Source organism: Xyrauchen texanus, chromosome 43 (genome assembly GCF_025860055.1).
Source record: "Xyrauchen texanus isolate HMW12.3.18 chromosome 43, RBS_HiC_50CHRs, whole genome shotgun sequence".
NCBI classification, from domain to species: Eukaryota; Metazoa; Chordata; class Actinopteri; order Cypriniformes; family Catostomidae; genus Xyrauchen; species Xyrauchen texanus.
In genome coordinates, this window is record NC_068318.1 from 11388031 (window position 1) to 11410580 (window position 22550).

General features: G+C 39.0%; 1 protein-coding gene across 1 annotated transcript in view; it reads left to right on the forward strand.

The window, feature by feature from the left end:
• Positions 1-22550, forward strand: part of LOC127636017 (inositol polyphosphate 5-phosphatase K-like) — a 50566-nt gene that overhangs the window by 20587 nt on the left and 7429 nt on the right. The window contains exons 2-11 of the mRNA XM_052116374.1: positions 7320-7946; positions 9968-10075; positions 10257-10365; positions 13845-13961; positions 15699-15874; positions 18770-18881; positions 19400-19509; positions 20013-20223; positions 21051-21188; positions 21273-21338. Of these exons, the coding sequence (XP_051972334.1) occupies positions 7324-7946; positions 9968-10075; positions 10257-10365; positions 13845-13961; positions 15699-15874; positions 18770-18881; positions 19400-19509; positions 20013-20223; positions 21051-21188; positions 21273-21338 (1770 nt within the window). The 5' untranslated portion in view covers positions 7320-7323. The remainder of the gene's footprint in view (positions 1-7319; positions 7947-9967; positions 10076-10256; positions 10366-13844; positions 13962-15698; positions 15875-18769; positions 18882-19399; positions 19510-20012; positions 20224-21050; positions 21189-21272; positions 21339-22550) is intronic.

The window sequence follows — 22550 nt, forward strand, 5'->3', positions numbered from 1 at the left end:
TTCAAGAAACCAGTTTGAAATGATTCGAGCTTTGTGACATGGTGCATTATCCTGCTGGAAGTAGCCATCAGAGGATGGGTACATGGTGGCCATAAAGGGATGGACATGGTCAGAAACAATGCTCAGGTAGGCCGTGGCATTTAAACGATGCCCAATTGGCACTAAGGGGCCTAAAGTGTGCCAAGAAAACATCCCCCACACCATTACACCACCACCACCAGCCTGCACAGTGGTAACAAGGCATGATGGATCCATGTTCTCATTCTGTTTACGCCAAATTCTGACTCTACCATCTGAATGTCTCAACAGAAATCGAGACTCATCAGACCAGGCAACATTTTTCCAGTCTTCAACTGTCCAATTTTGGTGAGCTCTTGCAAATTCTTTTCCTATTTGTAGTTGAGATGAGTGGTACCCGGTGGGGTCTTCTGCTGTTGTAGCCCATCCGCCTCAAGGTTGTGCGTGTTGTGGCTTCACAAATGCTTTGCTGCATACCTCGGTTGTAACGAGTGGTTATTTCAGGCAAAGTTGCTCTTCTATCAGCTTGAATCAGTCGGCCCATTCTCCTCTGACCTCTAGCATCAACAAGGCATGTTCGCCCACAGGACTGCCGCATACTGGATGTTTTTCCCTTTTCACACCATTCTTTGTAAACCCTAGAAATGGTTGTGCGTGAAAATCCCAGTAACTGAGCAGATTGTGAAATACTCAGACCAGCCCGTCTGGCACCAACAACCATGCCACGCTCAAAATTGCTTAAATCACCTTTCTTTCCCATTCTGACATTCAGTTTGGAGTTCAGGAGATTGTCTTGACCAGGACCACACCCCTAAATGCATTGAAGCAACTGCCATGTGATTGGTTGATTAGATAATTGCATTAATGAGAAACTGAACAGGTGTTCCTAATAATCCTTTAGGTGAGTGTATATATGCCAATTGCAAACCATGGTGTCACACTATACAGTATAGGGTAAGTTGTCACGTTGGGAACCTGCTATTAAAAGTAGCCATACAACTGTTAAACTTACATGTTTTACAAATGTTAAGCATACAACATTTGTAAAACATGTATGTTTAACAGTTGTATGGCTACTTTTGTAACCTCCATTCCCTGATTGAAGGAACAAGATGTTGTGCCAATGTAGTAACACTAGGGGTCGCCCTTGGTAGCCCCAAAGGGTGTGGCATGCCCTTGGCATGATATGCCAAAGTGAAGGCATCAATAACCCAGTGGGCGATCCTTTCTTTGGAGACAGCACTCCCTTTCCGCTGTCCACCAAAGCAGGCAAAGAGCTGCTCAGAGTGTCTAAAGCTCTGAGTGCAATCCAAATAGATGCGCAAAGCATGCACCAGACACAGCAATGACAAGGCTGGGTCTGAGTCCTCCTGGGCAGTGCTTGCAGGTTCACCACCTGATCCTGAAACGGGGTCATGGGAACCTTGGGAACATAGCCGGTCTGGGTCTCAGGACCATGTGAGAGTATTCCGGACTGAACTCCAGGCACGTGTCACTGACAGAGAACGCCTGCAGGTCCCCTACCCTCTTGATGGACGTGAGTGCAGTCAGGAGGGCAGTCTTCAAAGAGACCGCATTTAGCTCAACTGAATCCAGGGGCTCAAACGGAGCTCCCCGCAGGAGCATGGAGAGATCCCATGAGGGAGTAATGAGCGGTTTGGGAGCATTCAACCTCCTCACGCCTCTAAGGAACCTGATAATCAGGTTGTGCTTCCCGAGAGACTTACAGTCAACTGCTTCTTGGTGTGCCTCTATAGCGGCTATGTACACCTTCAAGGTGGATGGGGACAGCCGCCCCGCCAGCCTGTCCTGCAGGAAGGAAAGCACCGACCCGACTGCGCATCTCTGGGGGTCTTCACATCAGGAAGAACACCACTTAGCGAGCATACGCCACTTCAAGGTAGGGCTGCACAATTAATCGAAAAACTAATGGTAATTACGATTACGGCTGCCTCGATTATGTAATCGTAAAAACTGATTATTTTCAAGGATAATTCAATGGTTTCTATTTACAACATGTTTTTGCTGCGGTTTTTGCATTCTAATCAATCACTAACATGTCCGTTGAGCAATGAAATGAAATGCCAATGAGTCGCTTAAATGAATCCTGTGTCCTATCAGTAATGACAACATCGTAGATGTTAAATACACTGCAAAACAACCCCGTTCTAATCAAGGCATAGATGCAGTGTAAATAATTGATGTATTATGCTGATTAGACAGCTTTGTTTTTAATGACAGCATTCACTAGAGTGCAGAACATTGTGCGGGGTGTCACTGAGCTCGCGTTGAAATGTACACCTGCAGTGAGTGACAGTCATTGTAATGGGAGAGTTTGTCGTGTTGCTCGATTTCTGTGTAAGATTTTGTGGCGTGGGGATGTGGTCATGTGTCTGCGGGAGAGAGAGAGCGGTAAGGCTTGTCACCTGGTTCATAATTAACCCTAACACCTGTCTCTTGTTATAGTGATGTGGAGGGAGACATAAAAGGCACGGCGAGTGTCCAAAGAGGGAGAGAGAGAGAGAGAGACGCACAAGCACGTCCCCACGCCACAGATTTCTTAAAAACTTTTAAAAGAAAATTATGTTTTGTTTTGTCATATTAATAAGGATAGGCCAATGTGAATGTGATTTGGACAAAATAGCAATAAATTAATTGAGCTTAACTGTTCTAAGTGTGTTTTGGAGGTGTAGCCAACATAAAGAATAATTCATGTGTAGCATATTTGAGGAGTCACCGTCACTGTTATCGCGTCTGCTCTAATAAGACCCATTTGCCACGCAGCTGGTGTTGGTAGATTTAACATTTTCACAAATCTCTCAAACTCCGATCGCAAATGACTGTTTTTAATTTCCAAAGTGCAACCACTGAGGCCGAAAATGATATAACAATGATCACCATTGAAGATCTAACGGGATGAATGCTCCCCTGTCTCTTACTGAACACAGTAACTTGGTCGATTTAAATCGGCTGTTAATAAGTTTGAATATTAAATATGCCATATTATTTACTGTGCATGAACTAATAATTTTAACAAGTAATTTAACAATAATTACATATATTTTATACCATAGATATCCATTTAAAATCATTTTTATTTGGCCTAACATTAACAAATATTATTACAATATAAAATACAATAAAATGCTTAAAAGAAACTGGAGTGCAGCTCATATCCACCATTGAAATCTGCTACTTTGCTTACTTTAACGTAACGGTAATTTCATATTTTACTCAACCGGTGCACAAGAAACCGCTGTAATGCACCGTAAATCCAACAGCTTTCAGAGATGAATGGAACGGCAGAGGGATTCAGCTCGCTGAACACAACTGCTCGGCTCCGATTTGTACCCATATGTCCGGGGGAGTGGCATGCAAATTCTACTTGCCAATTCCCATTGGCCTTTTCTCAAAGATCAGAGGTGTTTGGGGCTCCCAAGGGCGAAAAATAGTGTCACTACATTGACACAACGTCGAGTGAGTGACAGATAGGGAACACAAAAATATATGGAGGCATCCTCTGGACTCGTCAGAACTGGCTGGCCGGGGAACAGTCGTGGGGCTGAAGGCGAAAGGTCCGCGTCCAGCATGCAGGGACTGTTGAGTGTGGCGACAAAGTGCCGTGAGAAAGGCATTTGCGGGCCAGGCGACCCAAAGACAAAGGAAATAGCTCTTTTATTGAGAATGTGGGTACCGCAGCCCGAAGGGGGTAAATTCAACAAAGGATTCTCCTCCCGGCCCTCCACCGGGGGACGGAGTGGTCTTCTTACCAGCTCTGGAACGAATGTCTTGGTCTCTAGGTCAGGCGTCTTAGGACCGCTTGGGAGCCTTCCGGGCCCTCGAAGGGGTCCAGGAGATGGGGGGCGTGTGCTTCCTGTGGGACGCTCGATGCAGGGGCTGAGAGCTGGGCCCGAGTTGAGGTGGAGCTGCATGTTTCTTAGCCGCAGAAGGACGCCCTCAGCGAGCATACGGGGCGTGGCCCATGGCGGCAGGTCTGCGGCGGGGCAGGATGTGTGAGATGGCATCTGCTTTTTCACCGCGGAGTCCTGCTGGGCGAAGTCCTCGACGGTGTTGCCGAAAAGGCTGAACTGGGAGACTGGCGCGTCGTCAAGCCGCGATGGCTGTGGGGAGGACGGAGGTTTCCAGTCCAGCCCCACACTGGCAGCGGCCTGGGCAAGCATGTCGGACATCTGGGTGTCAGCCTCAAACTGCGCGTGCTGGCCCGAAGGCGGCAGCCCAGTCGAGTCATCCGCGTCAGACACCAGACCGCTCTCCGATGCAGTGGCAAACTCATCCAGCTCAGGGGGCTCAAGAGGATAGGCAGGCTGACCGTGAGGCGAGCCGCTGTGGCCTCAAGCCCAGACAGAAGTCAACGACACCTCCAGATCGCCTCCATCGCCAGCTGGGTCATCCTCAATCCCGTGGGAAGAAGGAACAACGCAGGGGGGCGGCTGGAGTGGCGTTCCTTCAGTTGAAGGAAAGCCGCGACCGCAACGTTGCCATGGTCATGTTCTCGCAGTGAGGGCCATCGGCTCCGAAGAACATTTCTGAATGAAACAGATGCATTTTCCCTTCCTTTATACCTGTATGTCTGGGGGCGGGACATGCAATTTCTGTCTGCCAATTTCTCATTGGCATTTTCTCATAGATCAAGAGAGACCCCTAGTGTCACTTCTTCGCACAACGTCGAAGTGAGCGACAGACGGGGAAACTGTTACTCAATTGAATAGTGCTGCTTAAAATAACTCATGTTCCAAGATAAAGTAACAGCATATGGGATTTGAACAACATAAGGGTTAATAAATGAGTGAGTAAAAGTTCATTTTCCATTTTTTAACTATTCCTTTAACCGGTGGCTCATCCTCAAAATAAAATCTAGTCTCTTTTAAAAGAAGACTCTTAGGAGATGCTGTACAAAATTCAAAATTAATTAAAGAAAAATAAATTATTTAGAAGATTTTAAATTGTTTTTAAATTATTATCTAATAATATTTGCATAAAAAAATATATGACACTGTCCTTGCCACAACCTAAAAACTCAATTGAAGCCTCAAGTCAGGTCTTACCATGTTTTAGTTCTTGTCTGATGGTGATAACTCTCAACTTAAAAAATTCACTAAAACCACTACAATTCCATAAAATATAACTGACATTGTGTTGCATATCACATTTCAGACAAGTATGATTGCCATGAACGCATCAGCCTCTTTGACAACTGCGACTGTTTGTATATATTTTATATGAATACATAAATGCAATCCCTTGCATGCATGTATATACGGTATCTGCACAATTTTAGACTGGCCAAAGAGCATGCTTTTCTGTAGCGTATAATCATTGCTAGACTCTTAGGAAAGTATATACTTGTTTCTAATAAATAAAAAGTTACTTGAGAGATCACGCTGTCTTTTTCACCAAAGATATATCCCAAGACACCAATGTGGAAAAACTCTATAATCAGCTATTAGTCTGCAACAGATGGGGCATCATTAAATTGTATATATATATATATATATATATATATATATATATATATATATATATATATATTTTTATTCAGCTTTGTGCTAGGCAAAGAAAACCCATTCATGCATGTCTTGCAATATGGTTTGGCTTGAAAATGTTATAGGCACAGAGAGTTTAATGAGTATTGTCGCGAATATCAAACAAATGTCAAATATAAAACTAACCTTTCCGCACTAATGCTAATGCTATTGTATGTGACTGCCTAATCTCTAATGCTTTCTTTAAAGATCGCCCCATCAATCTTTTCGCTTTAAATCGGAATGGTGTTTATTAAAATAAATATCCTGGAATTTTAAAAGGAAATTATATAAATGTTTGGAAGAGGGGTGTTAGGACTAAAAGTTGTTGCCAAGCAACAGGAAAGTAGATCAGGACAGAGGGGCCGGTATGTAATTTGTAGAGAAGGATTGATCTTTGCTGATTGCTTGCTCTGTAGTTCATTGATGTCAGTAGTGACGTCCTGGGAAGCAGAGAGATGGTATAGGTAGATAGTGGGCACATTCAGCCCTGGCTATTGTCCAAAGCTCTTCACACACACACACACACACACACACACACACACACACACACACACACACACACCCCATCCACTGTAGACAGCAGCAGACTTTGACCGTGGGAGAAGGCAGAGGAGTGTGAAGGACAAACAAACAGAGGTCTCTTGTCTTACTCTGCATTCACAGCATCTATTTTCTTGTTTAGTTTAGTCACCCTTGTTGTGCTTAATGCTTTTGTACCATGTATTAACTTAAAGGAATGTTCTGTGTTCAATACAAATTAAGCTCAATGGACAGCATTTGTGGCTTGATGTTGACTACCATAGAAGAGGGACTACCATGGGGGGGGTTCGGGTAGTTCGAACAACCCCTCCTGCTCACTGCCAAAGGTCCAGAATTTAAGTCCGTTTTTTTTTTTTTATGAATTAATGTCATCCTTTACAGGAGTTACATGCGCAGCAACTGACGTTATGCACTCATAGCAAAATCTGTGAGTGCCGTAACGTTTGACCTTGAACATTCGGACATTTCATGCATCAAAAAGCGTGCTCGTTAAGATACCAGCAGACAAGCTAATCCAGCACAAATTAGTGCATAAAAACTCACCAAAATGAAGTATTTGAACCTCATAATTAAATACAAAATGAGGGGGAAAACTGCAAAAAGGTCCACTTTTTTAAAAAGAGAACCCCCCTTCCACTATGCTGGCTACGAGCCTGCGGTTACATAAATGCACAGTCTATGGGGCCAGTGTTTAGACGGGTTTAAAGCAGGAATCTGAAGCATGTATTTTTTGTTGAAGTACTTATATTAATTATAGTAAAACCCTAGTTTAATTTGAGCTGTACAGTCTAAATCATCCTTTATAAGGTGCCACTTTTATTCTGTTTGCTTGACAAAGCCTACATACTTTTTTATTCTACAAATTTGTTTAATTTGTATTTATTTTTTTATCCATAAGTTATCAAGTTACATCCACCCTACTCACACAGACCTTCAGACTTTTCAGGAATAGTGTGCTTTGTAGTTTGTAACTGATCAGAATTATGGTTTTTGCACAGCAGACTATTAAATGTTGGGGAAAATTCCATGAACTTACATTGATGGAATGTTCAAAAGGGCCAACAGAATGCTCAGTAATTCAAACTCAAACCGTCAAAAAATTCAAATGTGAAGAAACCCACAAAAGGCCTCTAATCTGGAGTACATAATGACAGAATGTTCATTTTTGAAAACTTTTCCTTAACACCTCTATGTCTCTTCATATTGTCTCTGTAGGTAAATGGATCCAATGCAGCCTGTTAAGAGCTGCTCAATGCCGGAAGTATCTACTGGAGTTCTTGGTCTCCACAAACCAGCAGCCCTGCTTGGAAACCCCTGCAACCTGACCAAATCTTCACACTGTCAGTTGGACATGACTGGAAACTCTCTAGTGTCAGGACAAGCCCAGGCATTGCAGCTAAACCCAGCTGTTCAAGAAAGAGGCCAAATAGACTTGGGCACACAGGCCACTAGTCGCATCAGCATCAGTCGACCCAGGCCAACGGCATTGGGGTCCAAGGCAGCAATCAAAGTCTCCAGATCTACTGAGCCAAACTTCCTGTCAAACTCCTCAACGGAGTCATCGTTGCCTTACTACAGCTCCAAAAACCTGCAGCTCAGTCCCACCTCTCAACTCGGCCTTAACCCACCATCAATTGCCCCAGCACTTCTAAGCCATCCATCACAGCCCATCCGTGCTAACACACACAATAACTTCATCGCCATACCAATCCCCAACCCAAACCCCAGCCCGCCATCAAAACCAATTCCACAACCAATCCAAAGCCCAGAACCACAGATACCCAATACAGGAGACACTGACAAAAAGCTGAACAATACCATAAGCAAGGAGGGTAATTTTAGGTGAGACTTCATGTACATACTTTGTCCATTGTAATGGATAAGGATGGGCAAGGAGGAGGCGGGAACCAGCTGAGCAGTCAACTAAACTTTAATTACATAAACTTAAACAAACATGAACACACACACACACACAGCAGCCGCGTGTGTCTCTCTCTCTCCAACTGGTATCCCCGGCTCCTCTTTATCCCTCTTCCGCTATTCAGGCCAATTCAGTGCCGGGCGTCGTTATGGCCCAGCCACACCCTCCTCCTCGTCACATCCATATACGTACATCTCTTTATCACAGAAATATGATATGATATGATGTGACTTTGTTCATTCAGTCACTGGGATTCTGCTGGGTTTGCTTATACATCTATGTAAATGAAGCTTATGAAGGAAAATCTGTGCTGAGATTTTCTGTTCCCTCAAATCAGCACAATATCCGTCTCAGGGCCTGGTGACAGAATGGACAGAAGATCATTTAGCATTCCTGGCAGCATTCTTAGACTCACAAATGTGTCCCTGCGTACTGTAGCCTGTCATCTTTGATAAAAAAAAACAAAGATGACACCTTGTTCCTCACAAAATGCTATCTTATGACATCTAAACACTTTTACTATAGTGCATGACATGTTAGGCGATGCATTTTACCATTTGCTTTACTTAACCAACTACATTTACAAAGTTGTTTGAGTGCAATTAAATTATGCTGTAACGCAGCTGATAGAGTGTTGAACTTGCGATGCAAAGGACTGGGTTATTGAGTCCTGAAGTGCATGACGACACATATGTCAAAAGTGACATAGAAGCACCCCAAAATGATGTGGTTGCTTTGCCAATTAATTTTTTTAAGGTTAGGGTTAAGGTTTAGGTATGGAGGTAGGTTTTGTTGATTTAAAACTCAATTGAGCATTTTATGTTGAAAGAAATGTAATTAAAAATCTGGTTTATATTATTCAATACCTTAAAGTCTTGGTACAATTTGTACCCATTTGTCTGCTATATATTTTTATATACATACATACATCTTCAACCACTTATCCGAAGTCGGGTCGCGGGGGCAGCTGCTCCAGCAGGGATTTTTATATATTAATATATTTTCTCATATTAGTAAAAATATCTTTAGTAAAAAAAAAAAATCTTAAAATTAGGCTACAATATTTTTGGTGTAAGTTAATTTAGATTTATAAAATGCATCAAAATATTGATGTACAATAGCTTTACTTTAACAGTTTTTAATATTTTTTTTTATTCATTGCACATTTAATTAAGCGGCAAATAAAATGTCAACCAAAAAACTATATATTTTTTTATTATTGTCATTATAATGCCTTTGTAGTTTTATTCGTTTAATTGCCAGACAAAACACTGGATTGTATTTATATTTATATATTAGTTGTTTAAAGAATAATTGACGTGAAATCCAGAAATGATTAACAACCTCTCATAAACACATTTGATACATTTATCAAATACAATAATTTGTAACATGATCTGTTTGATTAGTGGTCAATGAAATTATAGCATTATTTTCTAATTGTCATTAAAATAGCTACTTTTACGATTTTACACTATCATATCTTTTTATAAAACAAATATTATATTCTCGTCCTTTTTGCGAACACTCCAAAACATCTTGTCCTGCGGTTTACACTAACACGGTTCAGAAAACATTGGCCATTTTTTGGAATATGTTCCTGGTGATTCTGGAAAATAATCCCCAAATCCATGCTGAGTGGACAAAATGTTACAAAATAAAACAAATGTATGTGTACGATTCATTTACCACTGAGTAGCCTGAATTGGAAGAACAGGTGGGCTGGCACATGAAAAGTGATACGTAGCCAAAGTTAATTTGTGAGATGCTCAAAACAGCTTGCTAAAATTACAGATCTCGTTTTTATGACATAACTATCTCAATATTACGAGAAAAGATGTAGTTTTTACAACATAACTGAGTGAAATAAGTACATGGCAGCATTGCTCCACCATATTTTGTGCTTCTTATGTTAGAAGCGCTATTCCTCTTTCTCTTTTAGGGTGCATATAGTCACGTGGAATGTAGGCAGTGCTATGCCACCTGATGACATCACGTCCTTGTTTGGGCCTGGTGTTGAAAATGGGAGCACTGACATGTTTGTTATTGGGTGAGATGAAGTGGTCAATATTGTCGTTGCTACACATTTTCCTTGCCTGCATTCTCTTTGCATCTCTAATTCTAACTTTAATCTTTCTCTACCTGTTTGTTCTTGTTTTAATGGCACTCTTTCTCTTGTCTTTGTCTTGCCGCTCCTTTCCCTCTCCCTCTGTCTTTCAATTTCCCTTTAGACTGCAGGAAGTGAACTCCATGATAAACAAGCGACTCAAAGATGCTCTCTTTACTGACCAGTGGAGTGAGCTTTGCATGGACACGCTCAGTCGTTTTGGATATGTGCTGGTCAGTATGAAATCAAAGGATCAAAAGACTTAAGTCAGGCTAACTTATCTCAGTACAGACAGTACACAGTATATTGAGTACACTGTTCGTTTAATTTCAATCCATATTTGGCCCTAATTGCTAATTGCCATTTCCATGTATGGATAGGAATTACATACATTTACAGAAGATTAACAGAAATGCTATTTTTACATTTTCTGAAGAACTATATTTGTGCGTAAGCTTAGAAATACTTAAAACTGACATCATTGGAAATTGTGTACATTTATTCTTAAATGCGCAACCTAAATAACTACAAAATTATTTTTTTTTTTAGTTTTGAGATCATTTTTGCAGAATGATCTATCACTTTTGGACAATCACTGCTTCGTTCATTAGACGTGCATTTGCAATGATTCGTTTTTACAAATTCTGTGAGGTGCAATTGCTCTTAGGGTCAGTGAAGACATATTGTATGTTAATGGACTGCAGTTAGGCCACTGAGTCTGTGTGAATGATCCTGCCAATGATCAAGCGCATATTGAATATAACGAGGTTCACCGTGTTATCAGCGGAGTGCAAAGTAGGAGACTGGAGGCTACGCTTCAGGAACATTCAATGAACAGTCAATGTTGCACAACATTGTGGTGTGTGTGAGAGCACCCTTTGGTGTCAGACACGAAGAGGAGATGAGGATGACAAGCCAAGATGTGCAATATAGCCTATGGCTGGTTTGTTGTTACATTTATTGTTACTAATGAAGTGGCCATTCACACAATTCAGAGTAATTTATTTACTTACTAGTCAATTTATCATTATTTTGTTCATTTCACATATTTGTTCATTTACTGTATCTATTTTATGCATTTTTTATTTATTATTTTTACAGTTATTCTTAATCGCTGTGGCTCAATTCAAAACATTATGTTCAAATCTCTGAACAATTACTGTAGTTTCTTGTTCACACCAGATTTGAATTTCTTATCCATTTAAGTAAATTGCAAGTGTTTTTGCACATGTGCAAAAGAGTAAGTACAATTGTCTACAATTTGTACAATAACTAAATGCACATGGCTTGCTGATCAAAGCTGATGATTTGATTCTCAGTGAAACTGTCATACTCTTCACAACTTCTAAACAATCTTTCATCATGTGATCCATCACATGCAGTATGATCCATTCAATTATCAAAATCTGTCAGAAATACATGTATATTCCATCAATATCTATGACATGGAATGTTTGTCATTGTTGCAGGTTTTTTTTTTGTTGCATGGATGTCATTTTGTGGCAATTTTCTGTTAACTATATATGACTTTACATGTAAGAAATGTGTAAACATGGACATGCAAATGTGAAATTTCTGTTTACATGTAACACATTGCTACAAAAATAAATTGACTGTATACATACAAATGTGCATATCCTTATTCTGTGTACTACAGTATTTTACAGTATTGACTTTTCCCAGTAAACTTTTACCTAATGTTGATGTCGGTATCTAAAAAGCTCATTGCAATGCACAATAGCATTCAGCTAGACAAACCTGACAATCTTGTATAGTACAGTAAGCAGTCAGTGTCAACAAAAAAGTTGAACAAAAATCTAATTTGTATATAACAAATATTTCCATGGTTGACAGCCTTGGTGAAAAAACATGTAAACATTTTGACCAGTACGGCTCACATGATGACAAAAAAAACTTTTTTGGCATTGGCCAATTAACTGACACAATAACTAGGTTTTGAAGCATGAATTTGGGTGAGTTACTACATTTTGCAGAAGTGCAATTGAGTTTTGATGTCCCATAAAACAGTTGTGACAATTGCACTTACAGTTTAGGGACTGTCAAGACGGTTTCAAAAAATGAGCCAAAGCGATTGAGACAAACTGTAATTGTTGATTATTAAAAAAACAAAACAAAATAAAAACTTAAAAGTAATTGATATTAAATTCTCATTGTATGCTGCATAAAGAGTACTCATCTTGACATTAACTGTATGAATTGTAAGATTGAAACTAAGAGCTACTTAGGCCTATGATGCTTTTGTGAAATGAGGCCCTGGATGGTTGCTAAGTGGTTGCTAGATAGTTTTAGGTGGTTACCAGGGCTTTGCTGTACAGTAGCTAAAATGAGTAGTTCTTAGCTTGTTGCTATGTGGTTGATAGGATGCTCTGGATAATTGCTAAGGCATTGTTAGGTGGTTTCTAGGGTGTTCTGGATGATTGCTAAGGTGTTGTGTTTTAGGTTGTTACCAGGGCTTTTCTATTCAGTAGCTAAATGTTCTATGTCCTGAGTTGTTATTAGCTTGTTGCTAGGTCATTTTAATGATGCTCTGGATGGTTGCTAAGTTGTTGCAAGTGTGTTTTTAGTGGTTACCAGGGCTTTGTCATGCAGTAGTTAAAATGTTTGTCAGAGTATGTTTTATTTCTCCAATAAAATCAAGTTTAATACTAACAAGGAGAGTACCTGCACTTTTTTTTCTTTCACTTTAAGCACTGGTCATATTATGACAGACTATTAAAATAAAAACATTTCTGCTGCCCATATAAATATGCATACTTTGCCTTGTTTTATTTTAGTTCATGGTGCTTTATTATAGTTTTGAATAGTTCACTTTCTACCAGATAAAACCTGTTTTGCCCAGCTCTTTGCACAATGTGACAATAAAAGTGTCAAATAAAAGGATGCAATTTTTATTGATGTGCGTTCTCAATGGGACATGTATTAACAAACAACCAAACATTGCAGATGCTTCAGACTCATGGAGTAATATTGAAAATACCTGTGTATTCAAAAGCTTCAGATTGATTGGCTGTAAAAATGGGGCGTGACAACGAAGCATTGAGAAAAGTCAAAGGATGTCATTAATTGTGACACCTTTCCTCCATTTTTAATCATTAAGTGTGAAAGGCTCACCAACTAGGAATGAAAGATCAGCAACAATTGTCACTAAGTGTTACACCCCCACCCAAATCAAGCTGTTCTGAGTCTGCTAGTGTGGAGCCAGCTTTAGGAATTTCTACATGGTTTCTAGGAAGTTTTGGGTGGTTACTAGGGATTTGCAATGTGGCAGCTAAAATATTCGAAGTGGTTGTTAGCTCGTTGCAATCAGAGATACGCATATGTAGTACAGTAGATGCCTCATTCGGTTGGTTCGGATACTTCAACTGCGGTGCCATCTTGAAACGGTCAACAAGAAGAGCTGTTTGAATGCAAGTGAATGGAGAAGAAGCCTCAGCCCACTGCATGAACTGTTTGCTATAATAGATTCATTTAAAGAGGACTTTATTTGCAGTTTGCTAATAATTTTTTCCACCTGTTTTATTGTCTGCTGGGCAAAACTTTTAAATGGATTGCTGAAAATAACGTTTCGGCATGATTTGAGGTAACATTGACAGGATGGGAGGGAGTTAAAATGCTTAACCATCATTTTGAGCAACTGCCCTAGCTACCATGAATGAGGAAGTTTACATGATTTTTCTTTATTCACTTCTAGGTGGCTTCTCAAAGGATGCAGGGGGTATTCTTGTTGGTGTTTTCCAAATTCTGCCACCTTCCCTTCCTCAGGGGAGTGCAAACCCAAAGCACACGCACTGGCCTGGGAGGCTACTGGGTGAGTCATGTGAGCAATGGCTTCTAGGAAAGAGTGATTGATTCCTAAACACTTGTGTGGTCAGTGATTGCTGTGCTTCATTAATACTTTAATGTCACACATCAGACATCTGTGTAATGTCATGACTTCCGCTGTGTGGCGTCTTTGAAGATTACAGGAACAGCAAGAGTCAAAGGGAGGGAGCGGAAATTAAGCTGCGAGCATGTGTTTGTGTATGTGGCTATGTTCGCTATGTTCTTTTACTTCATGTTGCATGTGTATATGAGTCCCATCCATCTTGGAAATAAAAAGCTGCTTAATTCACTTTTTTTCATCACATTTTGTGTTAAAATATCTTAAAATGTGGCAGTCTGATCAAATAATGAGTCCCGGCTAATATTGCTTCAGTACTTTAATCACACTGGAAATAGACGGTCCAATCGAACACATTCTACACAGTTAGCTCCCCTGTATATTGGACATTTTGCCAAATGTATAAAGTCATTCCATGCATACAGGCAAAATTGCCATTATGTGCACAGTATACAGATTATATACTGCAGAAATGGTTAGAGTAGTATGGTAGTATGCTATTCCGAAAAGAGCCTGTGCTACTGTGCTGTGTGTTGTCAGCATCTCTCCAGGCTTGTTCTGTAGTCTCCTTTAAGGGGGCACAGCAGGACACACATCAGCTCTTTTTATGATCTGTCTCCCAGTGCACACTACACACACACACATACAGCAGGTTTATCTCTGTTTGATCAAATACAGAGTGCGCACACACTGATATATATATACACACACAGCAGCAGCTCTCAGCTCTCCCTAGTGCATTATACAGATAAAGAGAGCACAACCCGTGGGAACTGCAGCATTGGAGCCGCTAATAAACTGCAAGTCTCTGCACAGCCCATTTCACCCTTGGTTGCACAGTACACTGATCCTTCTCAGCATAGTTTTTAAAGAAATAGTTCACCCAAAAATTTTAATTCTGTCATTATTTGCTTACCCTCATGTTGTTCCAAACCTGAATGCTCTTATTTTGATCATGGAACACAAATGGAGACGGTCATTTCCATATTGACCAAAACTGTCAAGCTCCAAAAAGCACAAAAGAGCATCATAAAAGTAGTCCATATGACTTGTGCACTATATTCCAAGTCTTCTGTAGCCATCTGATAGCTTGGGTATTGATAGACACACCAGGTTCTGAAACAAATGCTCCAAATGAGCCAGGTGTGAAAAGACACTAAATGTCATGATATCAACCCTGCGCTACAAGCCACGAGCCACCATATTTGATTTGATAGCTGCAGCAGAGGGGAAGATTATCAGCAAACAATTATTTAAATTCGATCTGTTCCTCACAAAAGGCTTTTATATGGCTTCAGAAGACTTGGAATATGGCACACGAATCATATGGACTTCTTTTATGGTGCTTTTTTGTTCTTTTTGGATCAAAACAATGTGGTTACTAAATGGAAAAGAGCTGTGTGAATGTGAGAATGACTTGAGGATGGGTAAATAATGACAACATTTTCATTTTTGGGCAAGCTATTCCTTTTAGATCCCCTTAAATCCTGTTTAGCTCTTTCCAAACCCATCACTGTTTCATTTCTTGCCTGATCGACATCAACATTCGTGACATGCAGAATAATTGCTGTTTTGATGTTTGGCTGCTCAATAAAATACTCTGCTACAGAGTGTGATGGTAGATCTGCTGTATTATTAATGGCTTTCCATTATCCTCTGTCTCAGGGGAATAAAGGGGGCGTGAGCGCACGCATGATGGTTTTCGGACACCCTGTATGTTTTCTGAACTGCCACCTGCCGGCTCACATGCGGAACCTGGAGCAGCGGATGGAGGACTTTGAAAGCATCCTGCAGCAGCAGCAGTTTGAGGGCGGAGCCGCAGTCGGCGTGCTGGATCATGAGTAGGTACCGGAGAAAAAGTGAATTTGGGATTGCTTTTGTGTTATTATATAATAGTTGATACTAAAGGAATATTCCATGCTCATCCATCCATCTTCTATAGACGCTTGTCCTATGTAGTGCTATTTAAATGTCATATTCACATTAAATTGCATTGAACTTTGAATACTGGCCACATGTCCAGGGTGTTGCCCTGCCTTTGGCCCAAGAAGCTTGTTATTCCAAAATGTTTACTTTATAATCTGTCACCCAAATAGCTCTAACTCTGAAATGACCTTTCCTTTTTGGCTGATGTCACCAAGCTCTCTTATTTTTCAACCATTCCTCTCCAAACACTTGTAACATAAAGACAGCTTTATACAAAACAATAATAATGTATAAAATCAAGATACATGCTAAAATCATGTAAATTAAAAATTATAAAATTACAAAATTATGTAAATTAATTTCAAACTGAACATTGAAAAATGTGCATTATTGTTAAAGGGATAGTTAATAAAAAATAAAAATTCTCTCATCATTAACGTGCATGCCATCCCAGATGTGTATGACTTTCTTTCTTCTGCAGAACACAAATTGAGATTTTTAGAAGAATATCTCAGCTATGTAGGCCTATACAATGCAATTGAATGGTGACCAAAATTTGGAGCTCCAAAAGCATATAAAGGCAGCATAAAAGTAATCCATGTCTTCAGAAGCAATATGATAGGTGTGGGTAAAAACATAAATATTTAAGTATAACATTTTTTTAACTATAAATCTACATTTTCACTTTCAGATTTTTATCCTTTTTATTTTTTTTATTTTTTTTGGCCGATACGCATTCTTCGTGCATATTGCCACATACTGGGCAGGGAGGAGAATTAATGATAAAAACGGACTTAAATATTGATCCATTTCTTACCCACACCTATCATATTTATTCTGAAGACATAAAACCTGAAGACATAAAACCACTGGAGTCATATGGATTACTGTTATGCTGCCTTTATATGCTTTTTGAAGTTTCAAAGTTCTGGTCACCATTCATTTGAATTGTATGGACCTACAGAGCTTAGATATTCTTCTAAAAATATTTGTTTGTATTCTGCAGAAGAAAGAAAGCCATACACATCTGGGATGCATGAGAGTAAGAAAATGAAGAGAGAATTTTCATTTTTCTATGAACTCCATATAATGTGTGTTTTTTTGTTTGTTTGTTTGTTTGAGGTATTTAGTCCTGATTTTCCATTTATCCTGTTATGTTTCAGAAGTCATCACTACAATACCATATCCTTGATTAATCATGCTAAATTGCTAATTTGGTCCTAGAAAATCACTTGCCATTATATCAAATACTGTTGAAAGTTATTTGGTTCATTAAATGAAGCTTAACATTGTCTGTGTTTGTTTTTGAGTTGCCACTGTATGTAATAGACTGGCATGTCTTAAGGTCAATATTAGGTCAAAAATAGCAAAAAAGAAACAGCTTTCTCTAGAAACTCATCAGTCAATCATTGTTTTGAGAAATGAAGGCTATACAATGCTTGAAATTGCCAAAAAACTGAAGATTTCATACAAAGGTGTACACTACAGTCTTCAAAGACAAAGGACAACTGGCTCTAACAAGGACAGAAAGAGATGTGGAAGGCCAGATGTACAACTAAACAAGAGAATAAGTACATCAGAGTCTCAGGTTTGAGAAATAGATGCCTCACATGTCCTCAGCTGACAGCTTCATTGAATTCTACCCACTCAACACCAGTTTCATGTACAACAGTAAAGAGAAGACTCAGGGGTGCAGGTCTTATGGGAAGAATTGCAAAGAAAAAGCCACTTTTGAAACAGAAAAACAAAAAGAAAAGTTTAGAGTGGGCAAAGAAACACAGACATTGGTCAACAGATAATTGGAAAAGAGTGTTATGGATCTTAAACCCATTGAGCTTTTGTGGGATCAGATAGACTGTAAGGTGTGTGAGAAGTGCCCAACAAGACAGTCACATCTATGGCAAGTGCTACAGGAAGTGTGGGGTGAAATGTCACCGGAGTATCTGGACAAACTGACAGCTAGAATACCAAGGATCTGTCATTGCAGCACTTGGAGGATTTTTTGATGAGAACACTTTGAAATAGTTAAAGTTTAATATTCTTTTTTAATTGTAATAGTATTTTTTCACATTATTAATGTCCTGGCTATACATTGTGATCAGTTGAATATCACTTTGGTTAAAACAAGTACCAATTTCTTTCCATAAGAGCAAAACCTGTATGTTATTCCAAAATTTTGGCAGCCACTGTATATATATATATATATACACAATACTGAACAAATGTTTTAGGCACTTGTGAAAAATGTTGCATATTTTTCATTTATCACTTAATGTCATTCATTCAAAGTCCAGTAAACTTAGAAAAGCTAATAAATATCAGCTCAATATTCTGTGAATACCTTTGCCTTTAAAACATCACCAATTTCCGTAGATACATCTACACTCAGTTTGTCTTGGTTTTGGCAGATAGGATGATCCAAGCTTCTTGGAGAATTCACCACAGTTCTTCTATCCATCTATTCTCAATTGCTTCTGTCTCTTTATGTAATCTCAGACTGACATGATGTTCAATGGGGGGCTTTATGGGGGCCATGACATCTGATGCAGGGCTCCCTGTTCTTCAATTCTAACCTTTTCTATTTGCAAAATAAATTTTTGAGAGTCTTACATTTATATTTCCTGTTGGCACACTAAAGCTGAAGATATAAATAACCATCTTAAGACAAATGCTTTTGTGAAACATGCCTAAGACTTTTGCACAGTACTATATATATATATATATATATATTAGCATGGATCAGAGCTTGTAAAACTCAACTCTGGTGATCTATTGTGTTGATTGGGGTGAAATTATTGAATTGTTCACAGTGTGGTGTTCTGGTTTGGTGATCTGAACTTCAGAATCGAAGGTTTAGATATACATGTGGTGAAAAGTGCAATTGAAAATGACAGACTGCCTCTGCTATGGGAGAAAGATCAGGTAAGAGAGAACATTTTTTAATTTTTGCAATCCTGTTTGTAGGCATGACTACAGTCTGAATACAGTTTAAAATACTAACTTTTGGAGTATTTTTGTTATTTTCTAACAATAAACATTTCATAGACATATAATTAAATAAAATATATCAAATATAAAAATAAATAATTGTAAAAAAACAAATGTATCTGTTTCGTTTGAGTTTTTAAATAAACAACATACAGTTATTAGAGTTAGTTTGTCTAACATATCTAGTAATTCTCACTCCTAATAACTTTGGATGTTTATGTTTATTATGGGACACACATTTATACACTATTTGTGGAAAGTGCCAGCCAAGGTTGCATGTTGTTGTACATACAGATCTTATCAAAACAGACTTTTCCCTCTGGTACCACCAGAGGCCAGTATATCACTACATCAATGAAACTGTGATTTAGTTCAGGTATATAAGAAATATATGTCCATACCACCATATGTTGTATTGTCTGCTAGATTGGTTTGTTTTGTCTTTGGCACAGCTCAACATGGCCAAAAAAAGTGAGACTGTGCTGGAGGGATTTATGGAGGGACCCCTCCAGTTTCCTCCAACATACAAGTTTGATGTGGGAACACACACTTATGACACTAGGTGTGTGAGTATACAGTATATGCAAAAATATGCAAATTAGAAAATACAGTTGGGGTACAAAAGTAAGAGTCCACTAGTGAAAATACTTTTGTCTTGAATTTTTCCAATTTAATACAATCATTTTCATTAGAAATCATATAACCAAATCGTCCAGTTTTACCAGCATGATTTAAGAGTATTCCAGAGAGCATCTTGTGCTTCAATAGAAACAAGGAAATCTGACCTTTTGTTCAAAGAAGTTAACATGGTCAATGTAACAAATTTAATTTCATTTGACTGGTGATCCAAAATAGTTTAGGATCATTTTAAATATTTCTTCGTCATCTCACATCAACTATGTCAATTTCTTTGTATAAAATGTTTCAAAATCCTCCCCTAGTGTTTAGTTTGGTCTCAGACATTTGAACCCCACTGTACATGTTCATATTATACATTTCTCTAAGTGATTGTTTACCACTACCACTTTTCTTTCTCATTCTGACCTGGCTCTCTCCCTTTCCTAGTGCAAAAAAAAGAAAGCCAGCATGGACAGATCGCATCTTGTGGCGTCTGCGCCGAACAGGTTCTCCTGTGCCTTCCCATAATTCTGCTCTGCAGCGGGGTCTGACCTCATGGCTGGGCGGAGCCACCAGAGTCTCCCAGCAGTTCTACCGCAGTCACATGGGCTTTACCATCAGCGATCACAAGCCTGTATCCGCCCTCTTCTCTTTGCACGTGAGTCTGAAAAGGGTGGGAAAGACACTGCATTGTCCGTAATAAGAGCTACTTTTAGTTTCATGTTAGATATTAATTATCTTCACACTTCGACATTCAAAAGATTAAAGAAAGTTGCATGTGGCCTAAAACACAAGATACTTTTTGAATAGTAAGATTTTAGCTTGCTTTTCCTCATTCCATTGGTCCAAGTAGCACTTGCGGTTTTGGACTCTATTCTTACACCCATCGCCCTAGATACAGAAAGTTTGTTTACTGCCACTTCACAACAAAGATGTTTGTTTATCTTCTGTTTTGTTGGTTTTAGTCTGAGTTTTTATCCGTCTCATACCACACACATCTCTATAACATTCTTGGATTGAATCGCTGGACTGTGACTGTGCATCCGTGACTAGAGAGCTCTCTGGTGGCTGAACAACACCTTGTGCTTGCCATTTGGACATTTGATCTTTCCACTTGTGCTCATTCTGTTCAGACTGTATGTTGGATCACATTCCTGTTTATCAATTCCTTTATGTTTGAGCATTGGCTGAACGCAATATATAAAGTAAACATGTTATTGTAATTGTCATTATTAGTGGTAATGCTTGTTTCACAACCGGCTCACTTGGAAAAGTCCCGGTTCTCCCAATGGCCAGTCTGCCCGGTTCTCCCAATGGCCAGTCTGCCCCTGCTAACCAGAATAAACCATCTTAGACCATCATGTGAATTTCTTGCAGGTTAAGATGGTGTTTTTAGCAGGGTTTAACTTGGTATTAAGTGCCTCAAGAGACTCTTAAATATCTTAAGTATAAAATAATTTGATGCCACTTCCTCTGCCTCTTCAGTTTCCCTTTAAGGTAAACCTGCCATTAGTAACACTGGAAGTGGAGAAAGAATGGACCAAATTCTCTGATGCTATAGTAAATCTGACGATGGCAACCGGCTTTCAGAGAAGTTCATGGGACTGGGTGGGATTGTACAAGGTATTGAATGAATCCCACTCTCACACGTATAATTCAATTTTAAACTATGTAAATGTTTTACATTCTATCTATGACCTTTTTCAGGTGGGATTTAAGCACCACAAGGATTATGCTGCCTATGTATGGGCCAAATCTGAGCATTCAATGCAGGTAGGACACAAGAATTAGTGTGTGTGTGCGATTTGTCCTTTTGGAAAACCAAAAGACATTAGCAACCAGACCCTGACCTTAAACTCCCTCACCATGCACTGGACTATCAGAACTTTAATCCCAAAATCAAATTTTACTCAGATTAATTTGGATTGAAAGCTTTGGGATTAGGGAGTCACTGAACAGTATTAATACAAATGCTGACTAAGAACAGGGTTGTTGGCAATGTTAGCTTTACAAAGCCATCAGACTATTATTGTATCATCTTGGGTTAGTAATATTAGTACTATTTCAAAATCCAAGACTAAAATGTATGACTGTAACTTGTCCTAAAATTTTCAGGCTATATCCACCAAAATTGGCCCTCGGTTCTGGTTTAATGGGGGTGTTCCATCCATCCATCCATCCATCCATCCAAACTAGCCATTGAGTTGTTTAAATACTCTTATCATTTACTCAGCCTCATGCCATTTCAAATATATGTGACTTTTTTATTTTGCAAAACACAAATTAAAGTTTTTAGAAGAACCTGTAGGTCCATACAATTCAAGTAAATGGTGGCCAGAACTCTAAAGCTCCAAAATGCACATAAAGGCAGCATAAAAGTAATCCATAGGACTCCAGTGGTTAAATCCATGTCTTCTGAATCAATATGATGAAAAAGATTAATATTATGTCATTTTTTCCCTATAAATCACCACTTAAAAGCTGCAAAACATAACTTTGTGCTCTCTAGTGACATCTGTGGTTGAAACTTAAAACTGCAAGCAATTTGCTGAAGAACACTTTACATCAGTTGTGTTTTGGCACTGCTCTTCTGGCAGATTATTCTCATGGTTTGAGTTTACCTGGACATCGCCTCTGTTTGATCATGACCAGGAGATATTCAGAGCCGGAGTCATAACATGCTATTTTCATTTTTATATTATGTTATACGATTAAACATTTAAAACTTAAATATTGCTTGTTTTGATGAATATAAAAACACTCTTATTTACATATTTTGAATGAATGAATTTGACACTTATAGCACTTTTCTGACACTACATTCAAAGTGCTTTAACATAGAGAACAGGGGACTCACCTCAATCACCACTAGTTACAAATATATTTTAATATGTTTATTCATAAGTGTAGTGTCTTCCAGTAAGTCACTTCGGACGCCTCAGGGGTTTCAATAGATTGTTCGTTTTATTCCAGTATAGCATTTGA